This window comes from Pocillopora verrucosa, chromosome 2 (genome assembly GCF_036669915.1).
Source record: "Pocillopora verrucosa isolate sample1 chromosome 2, ASM3666991v2, whole genome shotgun sequence".
Lineage (NCBI taxonomy): Eukaryota > Metazoa > Cnidaria > Anthozoa > Scleractinia > Pocilloporidae > Pocillopora > Pocillopora verrucosa.
This window is the reverse complement of record NC_089313.1, coordinates 18629458-18653609: the sequence shown is the minus strand read 5'-3', so window position 1 is coordinate 18653609 and position 24152 is coordinate 18629458. Positions and strand designations below refer to the sequence as shown.

Below are 24152 nucleotides of genomic sequence, written 5' to 3'. Positions count from 1 at the left end.
GTTTTATCGGGTCAAAAACCACTTGGCTACGCCTCATGGTTTTAAACCCGATAAAACACTCTTGCTCGCTTTTTAAACATTACTTTGACTCCCAGAAGTGATTAACATGCGACTTCTCCCTGTAGTATTCATACATCATCCAGCAAAACTCAAACTTATCAGGTACAAGATTGATTGAACACCAAGTTCTTGCAGCTAATTTACAAGGAAATGTGTAGCACCCAGAAGAGAGAATTCACCATCAGGTCTTGGGGAATTAAAGGGTTAAAAAGCATGGATATTTAATTCACATATGGATTAACATTTTTCTGTTATTATAGTACCTCTGACAAATAGCTTTTGGATTTGTGCATACACAAAATAAGCTCCTGCCACAATCTTATCCCAAATAATATCTTGAGTACCTTTCCACCAAATACTTAAATGTTTCATCGAGCCCTGAAGGCTGTAATGCAGTAATGCATTTCCTTGAATAAACACCCATGCTCTAAGTACCCTCCCTAATATAGGCACCCACTTTCTGGGCTTTTGAGTCAATGTGTGCAACCCCTCCTCCCTCGTTTTCTTGGTAAAGACATTGGGAAGACCTGTTTCTATTGCCATGTTCTTTATACCTTGTTGAGCTTCAATTAACAGCTGAATCCAAAAGAGTCGAAAAGTTCCTGATAAGCTCTCCATGTGATTAATCACCCTCCTTCCAATAAGTACTCCTCCTTCAAGCTAATATATTATATCGGTAACAGGGCACTTATTGGAGGAAGTACATGATTAATTACCAAAGCTTCTATACTGAGGGCTTATTTGAGAATGACTGGATTTGGGAAGTGTTTGATAGAAGAAGAGCTTTTTAATAACACATTGAGTGCCAACATTTTGTGTATTTTTCTTCTGAACTTTTCATCAGCTTTAATGAATACCGAATAGACACACAGCAACTTTGGTCAAGAACACCCCACCAAATCACAAGCAGATACACAGTTTTACAAACAAATATGTTTTGTCTAGCCTAACTGTTGGGCAACTAATAAAAAGTAACAATATGCATAGCCTTATCAAAGCACCATAATTCCCTGTCTTTATTCTAAGGATTTGTTCGGAGGGAAGGGCATGAGGAGGGAATTTTAAAGAGAGTACTATTATTTTGAGATTAGTTCAAGGACTCCCTTAAGTAGTTCAGTTTATGGGATTCCCCTGTGCTCAATTTCTTAGCAACAGTTTGTAAACTGCTTGGAGGCTTAGGCTGCTTTGGAGGTTTAAGCTGCTTTGAAAGCTGATCCCACCCTCCCATGGTCTTGGCTCAGGAAGTGACAATAGGCCATTTTACAGTTGTGTCTTAGTTGCCAAGCCTTTGATTTGGAGTGAGGCTGAAGGTGACCTTGCTGTGATGGAGACCAGTATCTAGTTAGCATGATAACAAACTAATTTGCATTTGAAAAGCATAACAAGGTCAACTTTAGCCTCACTCCTGTTCAAAGGCTTGGCAACCAAGCACACAACAGCAAAATGATCTAATCAAGTAACCATTCACTGGCCAGTACCAGTCAATCCCACTGTTTATACAGTGTTTATACAGGGAAAAGAAATAGTCTCTTATGGCAAACATAAGAACATTGGTAGCATTCTTTATCTATTTTAATTTAGACAAAATCAAATGATTCTGTGACATGACACATTTTATTAATCTAGTCACATACTATATAAAGTTAGTAACAACATCTTTACTGTAAAGGACTGTTCTTCCCTGTGCTATCATTTTCACTGAAAACTAGCACAAATATCATAAGCATTTATGTGCTTTACCGCTGCTGTTGTATGCAATGGGCCCCATTTTAACAATTTCCAAAATATTTCAGGGTGTTTCTGAGCCTTGGCTCTTCATAAGTGAGTTTTACAGAGATATACTTATGTAGCATGTTATGCTTACTTATCTTTAGCTCATAGAACTTTTTTGTAACCTGGCACAGTTCTGGTACTGAGATAATAGGCAAGCTAAAAATTGTGGGCAAGGTCCAAAACAGTGATGAAGGTTGATAGTACTTATTTGAACTCTTTTTGTTCACTTTCAGAAAGCTGTACAATTTGTTCATAACAACAGTCCATCCAAGAAAAGTAAAAGAAGCAACAACAAACCCGTCAGCTGAGGATGTTATTTGTTTCTACAAATTTCTGTACATTGGGAGTTGAAGGGCTCACCACAAATTAATAAAAAGGGTGGTACCCCTTTCCACTTCCTGGCTCCACCCTAATCCCTGCCACCATTAACACAGTTTGGTCGTCAATGTTTGCCTAATTTGTGTTGCTGCCTACACACTTTTTCTTATCAAGGAAGTTAGAAAAGTAGACTTTCCTTGTGAGCATAGAAAGTTGGCATGAAATCTGCTTGCTTCCACCTTCAGTGTAAAATTCACACATGGCTCTGTTCACTCTTGTGAGCATAGTCATTAAGTCCTCCTTGTGAGAGTTCTCACATAGAACCTGTACCAAGCAAGAGATGAACCAGGAACCCAGACTTTCCTTATGTGTTTCAGCATATCTTCTGTCAACTGTGAAGCGTCTGTGAGAGATTGTGCCTTTGGTGGTAGAGTAGGCGATCAAAAAATCTGCATCGGAGGGAAGTTTTACAGGCATCTCATTGTTGTCAGATGTATTAGGATAAACATCTTTTGGCCCTCTTGGTACAAAGTACCCTTTGTCATCAATTTCTCCTCTGCATGCTTGAACAAAAAACAATTTTGGTTTTGTTGCAAGCTGGGGACAAGCATCATTGTTTCCCTGGAATTTCTCCATTATGGTCTCCACTGAAATAGTTTTATGATCTCTGCATAAAATACCTTCTTCGTTGCCATGGCTCATAATAATGCAGATAAAACTGTCATTTTCAACTGTAACAGAATAACGAAAGAAATCAACATTGTATCAGTTGCAATTCAAAGTACTGAACAGAGGTAGAGGGAGCTTCACTGCAATATAATTTAGGCAAAAAATTATTTTGGCAGCTCAGAATTTCCCTTTGGTTTTAATACCACACCTTCCTGTGAGTGCTTTTATCAATGAACGAGGAAAAAGTTCTGAGATCTACATACTCATTAAAGACAAATCAAACTTTGAAATAAACCTCTTCTGAACGCCATAGAATTTAGGAGTAGAAGTCGGAAACGTTGCAAATAGATATGGCAAAAGGAAATTTTTTTCTAAAACCATGACACTTTAGGAGTATGTTACTTTGCTGCAGCAGCTAACTTCCGGTCTTATCGAAACTTAAAGTGCACGAACCTCATGGATGTAACAAAAATAGAGACTGCATGTAGAGCTACTTACCCAAATCTGCATTTTTTCGGGTTTCTTCAAGAAGTTTCAGCATATCTTGTTTTTCCAGGTCAAAATACCACAGAACACTGCTGAAACCAGCTTCTCTTACAAACCTCTCCACGTTATCTTGATCGTGTTTAGCCCCATTCCTTGGTCGTGGGTCCTTGATAAAGTTTACAATGTTTATCACCAGCACGTATGGATTCCGTATTTCTCGATAATTTTGAGGATTATCTCTTGCGAAGAGAAAGTTTCTTGGACTTAAATCAAGTATTTGAGATACATCCATGGGATCTCGACATGCAAACGAATCTGATCGTTGAAAGACAACCCTTGGAGGATTCGAAGGCGGAGCTGATAAAAGATTACAAATAATTCAACTTTACATCGTGTCGTTCTTCGATCTTTAATGTTAGTTATTACTTCAGTCACGTATCATGGAGCTTCTTCAGTCAGACTTGTCAAACTTACGACGGAATATGATGGAATAGTACCGATTGATCCCTCATTCAATTTTTGCACCCTTTACTGACGAAAGGAGAAGCCTCGAGAAATTTCTAAAGGACGACGCAGACTTTATACTTTTTACATTACTTTAATTAAGAAAAAAACACTCACCATGCATCAAGTCAGTTTGAGAACTGCTATCTTGATAGAATCCTTCACATCTGTTAGAGACTTCCTCGTCATCTTCATTCACGCAGTTGCATCCTTGTCCACCAAACTCTAAGCATTCACATCGACGAAATCGCTCAAGAAAACGCTGCCATGTTTCAATTTGAGAACGCAAATATTCTACACTTATTTCCTTCGAAATCGACCTCACCTTAGCGCTTTCCATCATTCACCTACTGCTACGTCGTTAGTTCCAACTATAGAGGAAAAACCTTTCGCGTTTAAAATTTAATCGCTGGATGTCCTTACGTAAGTCCTTATGAGCGTCAGTCATTTCACCGGATGTTCTAATACAAAGGACGAATGAATTGTAGTTATTTCGAAAAAGCCACGTGATACTGTAACGTCTGAAACTAAAAGATCAATGCAGATTAGTGCCACGAGTGTTAAGTCCTAACTGAATGCTGTTACTTTCGAGAGTTCCGTCAATTTTTACTCCGATGATTCAAGTCATGTGTTTTCTCTCTTGTTGAACCCCGGAGGTTGCCTTTCCTGTTTCGGAGCGATTCCTAGATTCATTGCGTTTGACCTTCAGATAGTGTCCTTGTTAAATTTAGTAAATAACAGTGTTTCAGATTGTGTGACAAGATTTTGGTTTCCGTAATTAAAAATAAGTGTTTGACATCATATTTTACTCTTCAACTCGTTCTGTGGGCGTGATTTTAAATACTTTACTTATCAGTCAGTTGTAGAATATTTCTCAGCTTGCGGGCAGCGAGTTGATAAAGATCAAAAAGATAAATTTTACATCACGCAACCTTCTTTAGAATTAAGGTGCCTCTGAAATTTCCTTGTTTTCTATAAATGTTTATAAAGAGATCGATACTAGTTTAAAAGTGCGTCAGTCAGTAATTGTCACGTAGGTTTAAGATTTCGATCCTAACCATAACTAAATATTTTTGAAGAATGTAGCCGCGGGGAGGGGGGAGGTTACGGGTACACGTAGGCTAGCCTGTGTACAGCCGCCTCCTACCCGTCCTTTCCCGATTAGAAGAATGGGTCTTGCAGATTTTTCCGAACGTGTCGCCCCATGTAAGGTAATCCAGGACAGTATTACATTCTGGATTCCACGCTGTGAATGCCAGATTCCAGGTGCTGGATTCCGGATTCTACCCCTGCATATTCCGGATTACGTCTCAAATTACTTTTTTTAACTTTCCTATTTCACAAAGACCATATTAAGGAAAAATTGAAACTAAAATACAACTTTTATCACACTCCGTGTATGTCACAAATAAATCGCAGATTATGACTAAGAAAAGCTTGTTTTTCTATATGTAATTGGCTATGATGTTCGACATTACGAGATTGCCCATAAAACGGTGTTCAACCAACTTAACTATACTTAAACCTTTGCAAAACCGCGAAAGATCTGCATTTACACGGTAATTTTCCTAGAATAACAGATTCTCTTTTCTATACTTCCTTTTTTCATTAAAAGGTTAACCAAGTCAAGTCACATTACGTCGGCTATGAATTCTCTGGAGCAATGATTCTATGAAGGTTTAAGGTGGCCCGCCGCTATTTTCTTTCCTAGAAAATGTTGTTTGACTCTAAAATCGAACAGTCAGATTTTTAGAGCCTGTTTCTTTAATCAGGTCATATTATTCTGATATATTAAAGTTCATAAGGAAACCAGGTGGACAATCAAACATGTTTTTATGCTAAATCAATAAAGGGGTAAGTTTCTAAAAAAACTGTGGTGCTGCGTCGGTGAGAGAGTATAGCAGGTAATTTAGTGTTAGCAACTGGGTTGAAAACGTAAATTAGCCACCGTAAAGGGTAAAAAAGCTGACGTTTCGAGCGTTAGCCCTTCGTCACTTCAGTGAATGTAACCGAGAAGTTATAATTCATAGACCCAACGTTTCGACACTCCTGTCTAGTGCCTTCATCATGGATGATCTAATCGCTGCAACAAGAGGTCCTTCTATTTTCTCACTAATTAGCTGCCCTTTTTTCTGACGAGGTGTAAATAGGCCTCAGGTAGTAAGCTGTCATCATCAAGAGGGCGGAGATGATATGCCAGGCTTCCGAAAAAAGCGTTGGTGGTGACGCCGATTAGGGATGATACTTTTAGCTTATCCCACCCATTTGTATGGTTAGTTAGGCATGCGTGCTCCGTCAAAGCTGAATTTCCTTTTTTTGTAAAAGAAGACCGCTTTTTGACGCTCTTAAACGTGTACCAACTATCGTTTGTTCTGTCCGATATACTTGTGATCACAGTCATCGTACGGAATAAACGTTGTTCTTTCGTAACAGGATCCTTTCGTTTAGAAAAAATATACCATAAAGTCTGAAAAGGTTTTTTAGCAACTTTAACGTTGTAGCTATTCAAAATTCCCTTGGCAATTCAAAATTATCTTGTACCTCATCAGAAAAAAGGGCAGTTAATTAGTGAGTATATAAAGGACCTCTTGTTACAGCGATTAGATCACCCCTGATGAAGGAAGTAGACAGGATTGTCGAAAAGGTTGGGTCTATGACTTGTAACTTCTCGGTTACATTCAATAAATCTTTAAACCAGAGTAGCACCAAACCATGTCTCAAATTATTCTGTTCAAGTGCTGTCCACAGTAAACCTTTATTAACGACTGTGCATATAAAAATTCAAACTTATCAAGTTACACTTACAGTATTTAATCTTGGTTAAATGAAAAAATCAGTATCGCAACTGCTTGGACTACTTACTCTGGATAGGCAACGTATTATCTTTGTCGGAAGAAAATATTTGACTATTTTATTCCATGAACCACCTTTCGAAACAAGTACAAACGCGTTATTTTTGGATGAAAGTCCTAGCTACTGAGCGGGAGAGGGTGGGGGTTATTTGCGGTTTGTTCTACTTCTAAATGTAAGTCTTCCCAGCCAATAGAGGAACATCGCCAGAAATCAAGGACATTTCGAGCCCGCTGACAATTATCAGCGGTATATCGTATTACACTCCGGAACAATAGAATTTCAAGAGAATTCAATATGGCGGCGATCACGACCCGATCTGCAAAGAAGAGTGTTTCGTACCATGACTTACACAATTTGAGCACTGCAGATCTTCTATTTGATGAAAAGAAAAAGAAAAAAAGGCCTGCAAGTAAATCTTTAGGATTTTTCGAGGCAGAGCGATGACATGATGTCAGAATTTTGATTTGCTTTAATTTAATTTTCGCGCTAAGACTACTAAATTTGCATTCAATGCCTGGCATATTTTTATTCTGAAAAGGACCTGAGAACTAATTTATTTCCCTGCAATAACATAAACAAATATGGCCGACGATTCGAAGATAAGCGTTGCTCGTGTTTAACTATTTCAGTCACAGTTTTCAACGTGGCGTCTCGTCACTTACTCAACATGGAAAATCAGGGATATTCTGACGCGTTGGGAAGTTTTTTGATGGGAGGAAATGACAATTTTACAGGATATTTGGACGCTTCGAACTCTGTAGCAGTCAATTCGATCGAGAGCAGTTGACTTTATTGATGCACTTTCCTGTAATAGGCGAGTGTTTGGGATGGAGAACGACGGATTTTGAAGAACTGTATGGCGACCTAGGTCAATGATCAATGACAAAAGAACTGGCTCGGGAAGTAAGTGGTTTTTATTTATCGAGTCCCTGTGAGGTTTGATGAATAGCAGAATCAGTACTGAATATGTCTCGATCGAGAGCAGACGGGACCATCAGCTCCTGATTGTTATAATTTAGAAATTTTTACAAATTTCCATACAGTTTCTTATATTATTTGGACGCCATTATGAACGAAATGCGCAAGCGCGGCCGCCATCTTGTCCAATATTTCTGCCGATGATATGACAACGCTATCAGCTAAAACATGTCCATTTACTAGAAAGTTTATCGCAACTAAAAGAAGTAATTACTATTCAGATGTCTCTGGTTCAAGGGCAAGTTTGAGGCCGGTTCTTATCAAAGAAATTTGCAAAGTAGACTTTTCTCGTGAGCATGGTGAGATGGCATGGAATCTGTTTGCTTCCACCATCTGTCCTATATTTGATCATTTCTTGATTCACTTTAGTCAGCATTGTCATTAAGTCGTCAACGTGCGAATTTTCTTGTAGAACCTTCACCAAGCAGGAGATGAACCAAGAGCCCAATTTTTCGCTGTGTCTTTCTCCGTTCACCGTAGAATCTACGAGCTGAAATATGGAATCGGTGTCAGGGCACTTATTGGAGGAAGTACATGATCAATTACCAGTTAAAACTTTTATACTGAGGGCTTATTTGAGAATGAGTGGGTTTGGGAAGTGTTGTAGAGAGGAAGAGCTTCTTAATAACACATTGAGTGCCAACATTTTCTTCTGAACTTTTCATTAGCTTTAATGAATACTGAATAGACAGCAACTTTGGTCGAGAACACCTCACCAGATCACAAGTGGATACACAGCTTTACAGACTAATATATTTTTTCTAGCCTAACTATTGGGCAATTATTAATAAGTAACAATACGCATAGCCTTATCAAAGCACCGTAATTCCCTGTCTTTATTCTGAGGATTTGTTGAGAGGGAGGGGCATGAGGAGGGAATTTTAAAGAGAGTACTATTATTTTGAGATTAGTTCAAGGACTTTCGTAAATAGTTCGGCCAATGGAATTCCCCCTGCTCAATTTCTTAGCAGCAGTTTGTAAGCTGCTTTGGAGGTTTAAGCTGCTTTGAAAGCTAATCCCACCCTCCCCCCCCCCATGGTCTTGGCTCGGGAAGTGACAATAAGCCATTTTACAGTTGTGTCCTAAGTTGCCGAGCCTTTGATTTGGAGTGAGGCTGAAGGTGACCTTGTTGTGATGGAGACCAGTATCTAGTTAGCATGATAACAAACTTATTTGCATTTGAAAGGCAACAAGGTTTTTATCATAACAAGGTCAACCTTAGCCTCACTCCTGTTCAAAGGCTTGACAACCAAGCACACAACAGCAAAATGATCTAATCAAGTAACCATTCACTGGCCAGTAGCAGTCAATCCCACTGTTTATGCCACCACTGCCTGCTTTGAAGGAGGGGAGGGAAGGGAAAGGAAAGAGTCTCTTATGGCAAACATAAGAACATTGGTAGCATTTTCATAGATTTTACTCTAGACAAAATCAAATGATTCTGTGTCATGACACATTTTATTAATCTAGTCATGTACTTTATAAAGTTGGTAACAACATCTTTATTTTCACTGAAAACTAGCATGACTATCATATAAATTTATGTGCTTTACTGCTGCTGTTGTATGCAACTGGCCCCATTTTAACAATTTCCAAAATATTTCAGGGTGTTTCTGAGCCTTGGCTCTTCATAAATGAGTTTTACAGAAATATACTTATGTAGCACGTAATGCTTAATAATCTTTAGTTCATAGAACTTTTTTGTAACCTGTCACAGTTCTGGTACTGAGATAATAGGCAAGCTAAAAATTGTGGGCAAGGTCCAAAACAGTGATGAAGGTTGATAGTACTTATTTGAACTCTTTTTGTTCACTTTCAGAAAGCTGTACAATTTGTTCATAACAACAGTCCATCCAAGAAAAGTAAAAGAAGCAACAACAAACCTGTCAGCTGAGGATGTCAGTTATTTGTTTCTAAATACCAAATTTCTGTACATTGGGAGTTGAAGGGCTCACCACAAATTAATAAAAAGGGTGATACCCCTCTCCACTTCCTGGCTCCACCCTAATCCTGCCACCATTAACACAGTTTGGTCGTCAAGGTTTGCCTAATGTTGCTGCCTACACACTTTTTCTTATCAAGGAAGTTAGAAAAGTAGACTTTCCTTGTGAGCATAGAAAGTTGGCATGAAATCTGCTTGCTTCCACCTTCAGTGTAAAATTCACACATGGCTCTGTTCACTCTTGTGAGCATAGTCATTAAGTCCTCCTTGTGAGAGTTCTCACATAGAACCTGTACCAAGCAAGAGATGAACCAAGAACCCAGACTTTCCTTATGTGTTTCAGCATATCTTCTGTCAACTGTGAAGCGTCTGTGAGAGATTGTGCCTTTGGTGGTAGAATAGGCGATCAAAAAATCTGCATCGGAGGGAAGTTTTACAGGCATCTCATTGTTGTCAGATGTATCAGGATAAACTTCTTTTGGCCCTTTTGGTGCAAAGTACCCTTTGTCATCAATTTCTCCTCTGCATGCTTGAACAAAGAACAATTTTGGTTTTGTTGCAAGCTGAGGACAAGCATCATTATTTCCCTGGAATTTCTCCATTATGTTCTCCACTGAAATAGTTTCATGATCTCTGCATAAAATACCTTCTTCGTTGCCATGGCTCATAATAATGCAGATAAAACTGTCATTTTCAACTGTAACAGAATAACGAAGGAAATCAATATTGTATCAGTTGCAATTCAAAGTACTGAACAGAGGTAGAGGGAGCTTCACTGTAATATAATTTAGGCAAAAAATTATATTGGCAACTCAGAATTTCCCTTTGGTTTTAATACCACACCTTCCTGTGAGTGCTTTTATCAGTGAACAAGGAAAAAATTCTGAGATCTACATACTCATTTTAGACAAATTAAACTTTGAATTAAACCTCTTCTGGACGCTATAGAATTGGGGAGTAGAAGTTGGAAACGTTGCAAATAGATATGGCAATAGGAAATGTTTTTTTAAAACCATGACACTTTAGGAGTATGTTACTTTGCTGCAGCAGCTAACTTCCGGTCTAATCGAAACTTAAAGTGCACGAACCTCATGGATATGACAAAAATAGAGACTGCATATAGAGCTACTTTAAAACTTAACACTTTAGGAGTAAAATATATATATTTAGCCAAGCCTAAAAGCGGAGCTCGCATTTTTTTTCCCGCACGTCTCAAGGGCACAACGCCTTGCCCTGGCCAGGACTAGAACCCGGGTCGTCCGACTCGGAGCCCAGTGCACTGACCACTAGACAAAACCGTGGCGTTAGCGTGCCCGCGGTACAGTTGACCACGCATGTTAAAAGTAGCACCTTGTACGGTCGTACATCCAAATTTTTTCGGCTTGATGGGTTTCTGCTATTTTGTATAATTATGGGGCTACGCTCTGCGAGCTCCGCTATTACTTTGCTACAGCAGCTAACTTCCGGTCTAATCGAAGCTTAAAGTGCACGAACCCTCATGGATGTAACAAAAATAGAGACTACATGTAAAGCTACTGACCCAAATCTGCATTTTTTCGGGTTTCTTCAAGAATTTTCAGCATTTCTTGTTTGTCCAGGTCAAAATGCCACAGAACATTGCTGAAACCAGCTTCTCTGACAAACCTCTCCACGTTATCTTGATCGTGTTTAGCCCCATTCCTTGGTCCTGGGTTCTTGATAAAGTTTACAATGTTTATCACCAGCACGTATGGATTCCGTATTTCTCGATACTCTTGATCTTTTGGAAGATTATCTCTTGCGAAGAGAAAGTTTCTTGGACTTAAATCGAGTATTTGAGATGCATGCATATATGCAGGCGAATCTGACAGTTGATAGACCAACCCTTGAGAAGTCGAAGGCGGAGCTGATAAAAGATGACAAATAATTCAACTTTAACATCGTGTCGTTCTTCGATCTTTAATATTAGTTGTTATTTCAATCACGTAACATGGAGCTTTTTCAGTCAGACTTGTCAAACTTACAACGGAATATGATGTAATAGTACCGATTGATCCCTCATTTCGATTTTTGCTGACGAAAGGAAAAGCCTCGAGGAATTTCTAAAGGACGACGCAAATTTAATACTTTTTTTACTTTACTTAAGGAAAAAACCCTCACCATGCATCAATTCCGTTTGAGAACTGCTATCTTGATAGAATCCTTCACATTCGTTAGAGACTCCCTCGTCATCTTCATTCACGCAGTTGCATCCTTTTCCATCCAACTTTAAGCATTCACATCGACGAAATCGCTTAAAAAGACTTCGGCATATTTCGCAAAGAAAATATCTTTCACTTGTTTTCTTCGGAATCGACCTCAACTTAGCGCTCTCCATCGTTCACCTACTGCTCCGTCGTTGGTTTTAATTATATAGGAAAGATATGTCGTGTTTATAGGCTGGGTGTCCTTACGCAAGTCCTGATGAGCGTCAGTTATTCTACCGGAAGTCCAAAAACAAAGGACGAATGAATTGTCGTTATTTCAAAAAAGCTACGTGATGCTATAACGTCTGAAAATAAAAGTTCAATTCAAATTGGTGCCATGAGTGTTAAGTCGTAACTGAATGCTGTTACTTTCGAGAGTTCCGTCAATTTTTACTCCGATTTTTCAAGTCATGTGTTTTCTCTCTCGTTGCACCTCGGAGGTTGCCTTTCCTGTTTCAGAACGATTCATAGATTCATTGCTTTCGACCTTCAGATAGTGTCCTTGTTAAATTTAGTAAACACCAGTGTTTCAGATTGTGTGACAAGATTTCGGTTTCCGTAATTAAAAATAAGTGTTTGACATCATATTTTACTCTTTAATTCGTTCTGTAGGCGTGATTTTAAATACTTTACTTATCAGTCAGTTGTAGAAGATTTCTCAGCTTGCGGGCAGCGAGTTGATAAAGATCAAAAAGATAAATTTTACATCACGCAGGCTTCTTAAGAATTAAGGTGCCTCTGAAATTTCCCTGTTTTCTATAAATGTTTATAAAGAGATCGATACTAGTTAAAAAGTGCATCAGTCAGTAATCAGGTCCGAAACCATAACTACATATTTTTGGAGAATGTAATGTAGGTACGGTTACACGTAGGCTAACCTGTGTGCAGCCGCTTCCTACCCGTCCTTTACCGATTAGAAGAATGGGTCTTACAGATTTTTCCGAACGTGTCGCCCCATGTAAGGTAATCCAGGACAGTATTAGATTCTGGATTCCACGCTGTGGATTCCAGATTCTACCCCTGCATATTCCGGATTACGTCTCAAATTACTTTTTTTAACTTTCCTATTTAACAAAGACCAAATTAAGGAAAAATTGAAACTAAAATACAACTTTTATAACACCCCGTGTATGTCACAAATAAATCAGATCAATCATCGCAGACCATGACTAAGAAAAGCTTGTTTTTCTATATGTAATTGGCGATGATGTTCGACATTACGAGATTGCCCATAAAACGGTGTTCAGCCAACTTAACTATACTTAAACCTTTGCAAAACCGCGAAAGATCTGCATTTACACGGTAATTTTCCAAGAATAACAGATTCTCTTTTCTATACTTCCTTTTTTCATTAAAAGGTTAACCAAGTCAAGTCACATTACGTCGGCTATGAATTCTCCGGAGCAATAAAGGTTTAAGTTGGCCCGCTGCTATTTTCTTTCCTAGAAAATGTTGTTTGACTCTAAAATTGAACAGTCAGATTTTTAGAGCTTGTTTCTTTAATCAGGTCATATAATTCTGATATGTTAAAGTTAATAAAGAAACCAGGTGGACAATCAAACATGGTTTTTTGCTACTCTGGTTTGAAGATTTAATGAACGTAATCGAGAAGTTATAATTCATAGACCCAACGTTTCGACACTCCTGTCTAGTGCCTTCATCAGGGATGATCTAATCAATGCAACAAGAGGTCCTTCTATTTGCCCACTAATTAGCTGCCCTTTTTTCTGACGAGGTGTAAATAGGCCTCAGGTTGTAAGCTGTCATCATCAAGAGGGCGGAGATGATATGCCAGGCTTCCGAAAAAAGCGTTGGTAGTGACGCCGATTAGGGGGTGATAATTTTAGCTTATCCCACCCATTTGTATGGTTAGTTAAGCATGCGCTTCGTCAAAGCTGAATTTTCTTTTTTTGTAAAAGAAGACAGCTTTTTGACGCTCTTTCAAACGTGTACCAAACTATCGTTTGGTCTGCCTGATATACTCGTGATCACAGTCATCTTACGGAATAAAATGAATAGCGTCGGTTCGTTGTTCTTTCGTGACAGGATCCTTACGTTTAGGAAAAAAATAAACCCTAAAGTCTGAAAAGGTTTTTGAGCAACTTTAACGTTGTAGCTATTCAAAATTCTCTTTGGTATTCAAAATTCACTTGGCAATTCAAAATTATCTTGCACCTCATTAGAAAAAAAGGGCAGCTAATTAGTGAGTGTATAAAACGACCTCTTGTTACAGCGATTAGATCACCCCTGATAAAGGCGGTAGACAGGATTGTCGAAAAGGTTGGGTCTCTGTATTGTAACTTCTCGGTTACATTCAATAAATCTTTAAACCAGAGTAGCACCAAACCATGTCTCAAATTATTCTGTTCAAGATGCTGTTGACAGTAAACCTTTACTAACAACTGTACATGTAAAATTCAAACTTATCAAGTTACAGTTTTAGTATTTACCCTTGGTTAAATGAAAATATCAGTATCGCAACTGCTTGGACTACTTACTCTGGATAGGCAACGTATTATCTATGTCGGAGGAAAATATTTTACTATTTTATTCCATGAACCACCTTTCAAAACTAGTACAAAAGCGTTATTTTTGGATGAGAAGTCCTAGCTACTGAGCGGGAGAGGGTGGGGGTTATTTGCAGTTTGTTCTACTTCTAAATGTAAGTCCTCCCAGCCAATAGATGAACTGATATGACAACGCTATTAGCTAAAACATGTCCATTTACTAGAAAGTTTATCGCGACTAAAAGAAGTAATTACTATTCAGATGTCTCTGGTTCAAGGGCAAGTTTGAGGCCGGTTCTTATCAAAGAAATTTGCAAAGTAGACTTTTCTCGTGAGCATGGTGAGATGGCATGGAATCTGTTTGCTTCCACCATCTGTCCTATATTTGATCATTTCTTGATTCACTTTAGTCAGCATTGTCATTAAGTCGTCAACGTGCGAATTTTCTTGTAGAACCTTCACCAAGCAGGAGATGAACCAAGAGCCCAATTTTTCGCTGTGTCTTTCTCCGTTCACCGTAGAATCTACAAGCTGAAATATTGAATCGGTGTCAGGGCACTTATTGGAGGAAGTACATGATCAATTACCAGTTAAAACTTCTATACTGAGGGCTTATTTGAGAATGAGTGGGTTTGGGAAGTGTTGTAGAGAGGAAGAGCTTCTTAATAACACATTGAGTGCCAACATTTTCTTCTGAACTCTTCATTAGCTTTAATGAATACACAGCATTTTTGTTCGAGAACACCTCACCAGATCACAAGTGGATACACAGCTTTACAGACTAATATATTTTTTCTAGCCTAACTATTGGGCAATTATTAATAAGTAACAATACGCATAGCCTTATCAAAGCACCGTAATTCCCTGTCTTTATTCTGAGGATTTGTTGAGAGGCAGGGGCATGAGGAGGGAATTTTAAAGAGAGTACTATTATTTTGAGATTAGTTCAAGGACTTTCTTAAATAATTCAGCTAATGGGATTCCCCTTGCTCAATTTCTTAGCAGCAGTTTGTAAGCTGCTTTGGAGGTTTAAGCTGCTTTTAAAGCTAATCCCACCCTCCCTTCCCCCCCCCCCATGGTCTTGGCTTAGGAACTGACAATAAGCCATTCTACAGTTGTGTCCTAAGTTGCCAAGCCTTTGATTTGGAGTGAGGCTGAAGGTGACCTTGTTGTGATGGAGACCAGTATCTAGTTAGCATGATAACAAACTTATTTGCATTTGAAAGGCAACAAGGTTTTTTATCATAACAAGGTCAACCTTAGCCTCACTCCTGTTCAAAGGCTTGACAACCAAGCACACAACAGCAAAATGATCTTATCGAGTAACCATTCACTGGCCAGTAGCAGTCAATCCCACTGTTTATACCACCACTGCCTGCTTTGAAGGAGGGGAGGGAAGGGAAAGGAAAGAGTCTCTTATGGCAAACATAAGAACATTGGTAGCATTTTCATAGATTTTACTTTAGACAAAATCAAATGATTCTGTGTCATGACACATTTTATTAATCTAGTCATGTACTTTATAAAGTTGGTAACAACATCTTTATTTTCACTGAAAACTAGCATGAATATCATATACATTTATGTGCTTTACTGCTGCTGTTGTATGCAACTGGCCCCATTTTAACAATTTCCAAAATATTTCAGGGTGTTTCTGAGCCTTGGCTCTTCATAAATGAGTTTTACAGAAATATATTTATGTAGCATGTAATGCTTAATAATCTTTAGTTCATAGAACTTTTTTGTAACCTGTCACAGTTCTGGTACTGAGATAATAGGCAAGCTAAAAATTGTGGGTAAGGTCCAAAACAGTGATGAAGGTTGATAGTACTTATTTGAACTCTTTTTGTTCACTTTCAGAAAGTTGTAGAATTTGTTCATAGCAACAGTCCATCCAAGAAAATTAAAAGAAGCAATAACAAACCTGTCAGCTTAGAATCTCAGTTATTTGTTTATAAATATTATTTCTGTACATTGGGAGTTGAAGGCTAACCACAAATTAATAAAAAGGGTGGGATCTCTCTCCACTTCCTGGCTCCACCCTAATCCCTGCCACCATTAACACAGTTTGGTCATCAAGGTTTGCCTAATTTGTGTTGCTGCCTACACACTTTTTCTTATCAAGGAAGTTAGAAAAGTAGACTTTCCTTGTGAGCATAGAAAGTTGGCATGAAATCTGCTTGCTTCCACCTTCAGTGTAAAATTCACACATGGCTCTGTTCACTCTTGTGAGCATAGTCATTAAGTCCTCCTTATGAGAGTTCTCACATAGAACCTGTACCAAGCAAGAGATGAACCAAGAACCCAGACTTTCCTTATGTGTTTCAGCATCTCTCCTGTCAACTGTGAAGCGTCTGTGAGAGATTGTGCCTTTGGTGGTAGAATAGGCGATCAAAAAATCTGCATCGGAGGGAAGTTTTACAGGCATCTCATCGTTGTCAGATGTATCAGGATAAACTTCTTTTGGCCCTCTTGGTGCAAAGTACCCTTTGTCATCAATTTCTCCTCTGCATGCTTGAACAAAGAACAATTTTGGTTTTGTTGCAAGCTGAGGACAAGCATCATTATTTCCCTGGAATTTCTCCATTATGTTCTCCACTGAAATAGTTTCATGATCGCTGCATAAAATACCTTCTTCGTTGCCATGGCTCATAATAATGCAGATAAAACTGTCATTTTCAACTGTAACAGAATAACGAAGGAAATCAATATTGTATCAGTTGCAATTCAAAGTACTGAACAGAGGTAGAGAGAGCTTCACTGCAATATAATTTAGGCAAAAAATTATTTGGGCAGCTCAGAATTTCCCTTTGGTTTTAATACCACACCTTCCTGTGAGTGCTTTTATCAGTGAACAAGAAAAAAATTCTGATATCTACAAACTCATACCCAGGACTAGAACCCGGGTCGTCCGACTCGGAGCCCAGTGCACTGACCACTGGACTACTAGACAAAACCGTGGCGTTAGCGTGCCCGCGGTACAGTTGACCACGCATGTTAAAAGTAGCACCTTGTACGGTCGTACATCCAAATTTTTTCGTCTTGATGGGTTACTGCTATTTTGTATAATTATGGGGCTACGCTCTGCGAGCTCCGCTATTACTTTGCTACAGCAGCTAACTTCCGGTCTAATCGAAGCTTAAAGTGCACGAACCCTCATGGATGTAACAAAAATAGAGACTACATGTAAAGCTACTGACCCAAATCTGCATTTTTTCGGGTTTCTTCAAGAATTTTCAGCATTTCTTGTTTGTCCAGGTCAAAATGCCACAGAACATTGCTGAAACCAGCTTCTCTGACAAACCTCTCCACGTTATCTTGATCGTGTTTAGCCCCATTCCTTGGTCCTGGGTTCTTGATAAAGTTTACAATGTTTATCACCAGCACGTATGGATTCCGTATTTCTCGATACTCTTGATCTTTTGGAAGATTATCTCTTGCGAAGAGAAAGTTTCCTGGACTTAAATCGAGTATTTGAGATGCATGCATATATGCAGGCGAATCTGACAGTTGATAGACCAACCCTTGAGAAGTCGAAGGCGGAGCTGATAAAAGATGACAAATAATTCAATTTTAACATCGTGTCGTTCTTCGATCTTTAATATTAGTTGTTATTTCAATCACGTAACATGGAGCTTTTTCAGTCAGACTTGTCAAACTTACAACGGAATATGATGTAATAGTACCGATTGATCCCTCATTTCGATTTTTGCGCCCTTTGCTGACGAAAGGAGAAGCCTCGAGGAATTTCTAAAGGACGACGCAAACTTAATACTTTTTTTACTTTACTTAAGAAAAAAACCCTCACCGTGCATCAATTCCGTTTGAGAACTGCTATCTTGATAGAATCCTTCACATTCGCTAGAGACTTCCTCGTCATCTTCATTCACGCAGTCGCATCCTTTTCCATCCAACTTTAAGCATTCACATCGACGAAATCGCTTAAAAAGACTTCGGCATATTTTGCAAAGAAAATATCTTTCACTTGTTTTCTTCGGAATCGACCTCAACGTAGCGCTCTCCATCGTTCACCTACTGCTCCGTCGTTAGTTTTAACTATATAGGAAAGATATGTCGTGTTTATAGGCTGGGTGTCCTTACGCAAGTCCTGATGAGCGTCAGTTATTCTACCGGAAGTCCAAAAACAAAGGACGAATGAATTGTCGTTATTTCAAAAAAGCTACGTGATGCTATAACGTCTGAAAATAAAAGTTCCATTCAAATTATTGCCATGAGTGTTAAGTCGTAACTGAATGCTGTTACTTTCGAGAGTTCCGTCAATTTTTACTCCGATTTTTCAAGTCATGTGTTTTCTCTCTCGTTGCACCTCGGAGGTTGCCTTTCCTGTTTCAGAACGATTCATAGATTCATTGCTTTCGACCTTCAGATAGTGTCCTTGTTAAATTTAGTAAACACCAGTTTTTCAGATTGTGTGACAAGATTTCGGTTTCCGTAATTAAAAATAACTGTTTGACATCATATTTTACTCTTTAATTCGTTCTGTAGGCGTGATTTTAAATACTTTACTTATCAGTCAGTTGTAGAAGATTTCTCAGCTTGCGGGCAGCGAGTTGATAAAGATCAAAAAGACAAATTTTACATCACGCAGGCTTCTTAAGAATTAAGTTGCCTCTGAAATTTCCCTTTTTTCTATAAATGTTTATAAAGAGATCGATACTAGTTAAAAAGTGCGTCAGTCAGTAATCAGGTCCGAAACCATAACTACATATTTTTGGAGAATGTAATGTAGGTACGGTTACATGTAGGCTAACCTGTGTGCAGCGGCTTCCTACCCGTCCTTTACCGATTAGAAGAATGGGTCTTCCAGATTTTTCCGAATGTGTCGCCCCATGTAAGGTAATTCAGGACAGTATTAGATTCTGGATTCCACGCTGTGGATTCCAGATTCTACCCCTGCATATTCCGGATTACGTCTCAAATTACTTTTTTTAACTTTCCTATTTAACAAAGACCAAATTAAGGAAAAATTGAAACTAAAATACAACTTTTATAACACCCCGTGTATGTCACAAATAAATCAGATCAATCATCGCAGACCATGACTAAGAAAAGCTTGTTTTTCTATATGTAATTGGCGATGATGTTCGACATTACGAGATTGCCCATAAAACAGTGTTCAACCAACTTAACTATACTTAAACCTTTGCAAAACCGCGAAAGATCTGCATTTACACGGTAATTTTCCAAGAATAACAGATTCTGAAGGTTTAAGGTGGTCCGCTGCTATTTTCTTTCCTAGAAAATGTTGTTTGACTCTAAAATCGAACAGTCAGATTTTTAGAGCCTGCTTCTTTAATCAGGTCATATTATTCTGATATATTAAAGTTCATAAGGAAACCAGGTGGACAATCAAACATGTTTTTATGCTAAATGAATAAAGGGGTAAGTTTCTAAAGAAACTGTGGTGCTGCGTCGGTGGGAGAGTATAGCAGGTAATTTAACGTTAACAACTGGGTTGAAAACGTAAATTAGCCACCGTAAAGGGTAAAAAAGTTGACGGTTCGAGCGCTCTGACGAAGGGCTAACGCTCGAAACGTCAGCTTTCTTACCCTTTACGGTGGCTAATTTACGTTTTCAACCCAGTTGTTAACACTAAATTACATAGTTTTATGCTACTCTGGTTTGAAGATTTAATGAACGTAATCGAGAAGTTATAATTCATAGACCCAACGTTTCGACACTCCTGTCTAGTGCCTTCATCGGGGATGATCTAATCAATGCAACAAGAGGTCCTTCTATTTGCCCACTAATTAGCTGCCCTTTTTTCTGACGAGGTGTAAATAGGCCTCAGGTAGTAAGCTGTCATCATCAAGAGGGCGGAGATAATGTGCCAGGCTTCCGAAAAAAGCGTTGGTAGTGACGCCGATTGGGGGGTGATAATTTTATTTTATCCCACCCATTTGTATGGTTAGTTAAGCATGCGCTTCGTCAAAGCTGAATTTTCTTTTTTGTAAAAGAAGACAGCTTTTTGACGCTCTTTCAAACGTGTACCAAACTATCGTTTGGTCTGCCCGATATACTCGTGATCACAGTCATCGTACGGAATAAAATGAATAGCGTCGGTTCGTTGTTCTTTCGTGACAGGATCCTTACGTTTAGGAAAAAATAAACCCTAAAGTCTGAAAAGGTTTTTGAGCAACTTTAACGTTGTAGCTATTCAAAATTCTCTTTGGTATTCAAAATTCTCTTTGCTACTCAAAATTCTCTTGGCAATTCAAAATTATCTTGTACCTCATCAGAAAAAAGGGCGGCTAATTAGTGAGTATATAAAGGACCTCTTGCTACAGCGATTAGATCACCCCTGATGAAGGCAGTAGACAGGATTGTCAAAAAGGTTGGGTCTATGAATTGTAACTTCTCGGTTACATTCAATAAATCTTTAAACCAGAGTAGCACCAAACCATGTCTCAAATTATTCTGTTCAAGTGCTGTTGACAGTAAACCTTTATTAACAACTGTACATGCAAAATTCAAACTTATCAAGTTACAGTTATAGTATTTACTCTTGGTTAAATGAAAAAATCAGTATCGCCACTACCTGGACTACTTATCCTGGATAGGCAACGTATTATCTATGTCGGAGAAAATATTTTACTATTTTATTCCAGAAACCACCTTTCAAAACAAGTACAAACGCGTTATTTTTGGATGAGAAGTCCTAGCTACTGAGCGGGAGAGGGTGGGGGTTATTTGCAGTTTGTTCTACTTCTAAATGTAAGTCCTCCCAGCCAATAGATGAACTGATATGACAACGCTATTAGCTAAAACATGTCCATTTACTAGAAAGTTTATCGCGACTAAAAGAAGTAATTACTATTCAGATGTCTCTGGTTCAAGGGCAAGTTTGAGGCCGGTTCTTATCAAAGAAATTTGCAAAGTAGACTTTTCTCGTGAGCATGGTGAGATGGCATGGAATCTGTTTGCTTCCACCATCTGTCCTATATTTGATCATTTCTTGATTCACTTTAGTCAGCATTGTCATTAAGTCGTCAACGTGCGAATTTTCTTGTAGAACCTTCACCAAGCAGGAGATGAACCAAGAGCCCAATTTTTCGCTGTGTCTTTCTCCGTTCACCGTAGAATCTGTGAACCTCCTGTGAGAGATACAGCCCGCGGTGGTCGAGTAGCTGATCAAAAAATCTGCCTCAGAAGGAAGTTTTACAGGCAACTCCTCGCTCTGGGTGCTATCAGCAACAACATTGTCTGATTCTTGCCCATTGGTGACCCAATACCCTTTGTCGTCAACTTTGCCACGACATGCTTGAATGAAGAACAGTTTGGGTTTTCCCACCAGCTGGGGACAAGACTCTTTGCCACCACGAAATTTAGCGGTTATTTCGTCTACTGGAATGGTTTCACCGTGCTTGCATAGGATTCCTGTCTCATTACCATGGCTCATGATAATGCAGATGAATGCGTCATGTTTACCTGCAAAAAAAGAAATGATTAGATAAATGGTAAATATTCCAGAGTCGTTTAATTACATAGACGGATCCTCCCCTAAATTTGAAAATAGTCTTTAAATTCGCTCTGAGTGGTTCAGAAAACTTGTACCACTCTCTCAACCGATCAGATGCAAAACTATAACCAATCACGATTTGGTCACCGACAATTTTCCGCGCTTTTGGTGGTTGGCTTGTTTTACGTTCGTTCTGTAGGGTATTTTCCTTTCTCTGTATTTGCCTCGTTCTTAATTTGGTTTTGTTGTTAGGATACGCGATCGAAACGAGCTCTAAGTACAGTAACTGAACTTTCGGTCCATATCCTCATTCGGTAGTCTTATTCCCTTTTGATCACGCGTAATCTTTTCCTAGGTTGGAAAGAAGGAGCTTTGCGTAGCAAGACTCAACAACGGATACAGAGAGTTGGTAGACTAGGCATTTGCTGACTTGTCATAAAACCTGTTTGAGGTAGTGTAGAGAAACTTACCCAATTCTCTGTTTTTGCGGATTTCGTCAAGGATGTACACCATCTCCTGTTTTGTTAAGTCCCTGTGCTGCCTTACAGCTTGGAAACCAGCTTCTTCAGCAAATTTCTCCACTTTTCTGAGGTCGAATTTAGCTCCATTTCTTGGAACTGGGTCTCTGATGAAATTTACGTTGTTTATTACTAAAACATATGGATTCCGTACTCCATCGTACACTTGATCGTTCTGATGGTCTCTGGCTTTAGCAAAGTTCAGATACGTATCTGCCATTTGTGGATTAGCTGTCATGGAATCAAAGGCTTGAAATACAGATACTTGTCCTTGATTGTCCGGCGAACCTGCAGTGAAATAGTTACAAATACGTATTCAAGATTTATTTCAGTAATCATTCTTCAACGATACTAGATGTTTGGCTCACTGAACTAAACAAATCATCCTTTGTATAATTTCACGTAGCCTCGAAAACTGAAACGAATTTATTTCATCGAAAAAAAAAAATATGAGGCTTGATACATGACCGGATGCGTACATCGCTTAGTTCATTATGATTAGGATGCGATCGGTCGTTTTACATTGCCAGGCTCCAAAATCCTTTAGGATCCTACTGGTGAAAAATCATGGTCATGTTTTAGTATGAATAGAACGTAAAACATACCATTCTTTACTTCCTCGTGAGAGCTTCCATCTTCCAAAGTTGCTTTAATGGTGTGTTCCTCTTCAACCTCTCTGATCAACCACTTAATTATAGAGTTGCCCATATTTCAGGACTGTATTCACCAACGAATATTGATCATTAACGATGAAATCTTGCTTTTCTTTAACAAGCTAGGTCCTTAAATACGGATCGTGACGAAAGTTTATTTGACGGAAGTCCAAACACGAACGCATTCTTCCTTTCTGGGCTATTGACGTCATGTAAGCGCCCCAGTCAAATCTTAAAATGAAATCATACTTTTCACTATCACTTCTTTTTGAACCCTATAATTACGATTTATCGTTCTTTTTTCTCGTAAAAGTTTCAAACGCACCTGGGAGCACGTCAACAACTGATGTTTTCTACCGATTTAAGTTGAGCAAGGCAATAGTGTTTAGGATTATCCTGCTAGATTCAGCGTGTGTTATCCTTATTTCCGAACAGATGTGTTTCAAGACGCGTAGCAGGTTTTCAGTTTCGAGAAGAAAAAAGACAAACATGATAGGTTTCAGAAGCTGATACAAAAAAAAGACAAAAAACAAAAAAAAAAAAGAAAAGAAAACACTCAGGTTAACATAAAATAGGGGCCTCAACTTTCTCTTAAAAGATTATGAAACTAACCAATATCGCAGACGAAATTAACTGCGAACCTCACGTCTTCTGTTGCCAGAAGTTCGTAGAAACAAACCTCTACTCCGTTAGAAATTAATTTTTTGTTGATGAATCGGACTGGATTCCTGATGATTTCTTGGCATTTCAAAAGAATTCGAAAAGTACCCACGACACAAGCATTCCGCAATGCAATAATTTCCACCTATTTCCTTTCCAAGAGATTACAAGTTGTAGGAGAAATATCCACTCATCTCGCAGCATCTATCACGGCAAGGACGCATGCGCGTTCGCATTGATCCCTGAGCTGATAGCTCAAAACGCGCGCACACTGTAAGTCAATGTTCACTCGTGCACGAAATTATTCAACATGTTGAATATTCTGAGCTCATGGCACGCGTGACAAAAATCGCAGAACATGACACCGCACACTTGAGGAAACAGCTTACGCCAACAGCCACGAGTGACGCTCAGCTCAGCTGATAGCTCTAGTGTGCGCCGGGCTTAAGCCATGCAAGTGCCGGAAGTAGACGGTCTAAATTCACGCTCTATTGTAACTTCCGGCAATTAGCAAAGCACTCACTCG

At 38.8% G+C, this 24152-nt stretch overlaps 4 protein-coding genes across 5 annotated transcripts; all 4 read right to left on the bottom strand.

Moving 5' to 3' along the window:
• Nucleotides 1-1655: 1655 nt before the first annotated feature.
• On the bottom strand, nt 1656-4456 carry LOC131790648 (caspase-3-like). Of its 2 annotated transcripts, XM_059107883.2 has the most exons (4): nt 4136-4455; nt 3928-4035; nt 3319-3663; nt 1656-2882 (listed from the first exon to the last, which is right to left on the bottom strand). In XM_059107883.2, exons 2-4 carry the CDS (start codon nt 3932-3934, stop codon nt 2287-2289), a joined length of 948 nt encoding a protein of 315 aa, XP_058963866.2. In that variant the 5' UTR covers nt 3935-4035; nt 4136-4455; the 3' UTR covers nt 1656-2286. The 2 variants fall into 2 exon arrangements, with proteins under 2 accessions (XP_058963866.2, XP_058963865.2); XM_059107882.2 differs by having other exon boundaries at nt 3928-4456.
• Nucleotides 4457-9456: 5000 nt separating this feature from the next.
• Nucleotides 9457-11939, bottom strand: LOC131790637 (caspase-3-like). Its single transcript, XM_059107870.2, has 3 exons — nt 11723-11939; nt 11124-11468; nt 9457-10280 (listed from the first exon to the last, which is right to left on the bottom strand). Exons 1-3 carry the CDS (start codon nt 11937-11939, stop codon nt 9661-9663), a joined length of 1182 nt encoding a protein of 393 aa, XP_058963853.2. The 3' UTR covers nt 9457-9660.
• A 3967-nt stretch (nt 11940-15906) lies between these two features.
• On the bottom strand, nt 15907-18340 carry LOC131790688 (caspase-3-like). Its single transcript, XM_059107934.2, has 3 exons — nt 18124-18340; nt 17516-17860; nt 15907-16997 (listed from the first exon to the last, which is right to left on the bottom strand). Exons 1-3 carry the CDS (start codon nt 18338-18340, stop codon nt 16402-16404), a joined length of 1158 nt encoding a protein of 385 aa, XP_058963917.2. The 3' UTR covers nt 15907-16401.
• A 2432-nt stretch (nt 18341-20772) lies between these two features.
• On the bottom strand, nt 20773-23815 carry LOC131790686 (caspase-3-like). Its single transcript, XM_059107932.2, has 4 exons — nt 23579-23815; nt 22919-23197; nt 22266-22601; nt 20773-21764 (listed from the first exon to the last, which is right to left on the bottom strand). The coding sequence occupies exons 2-4, from the start codon at nt 23019-23021 to the stop codon at nt 21169-21171; spliced, it is 1035 nt and encodes a 344-aa protein (XP_058963915.2). The 5' UTR covers nt 23022-23197; nt 23579-23815; the 3' UTR covers nt 20773-21168.
• Between the last annotated feature and the right edge of the window lie 337 nt (nt 23816-24152).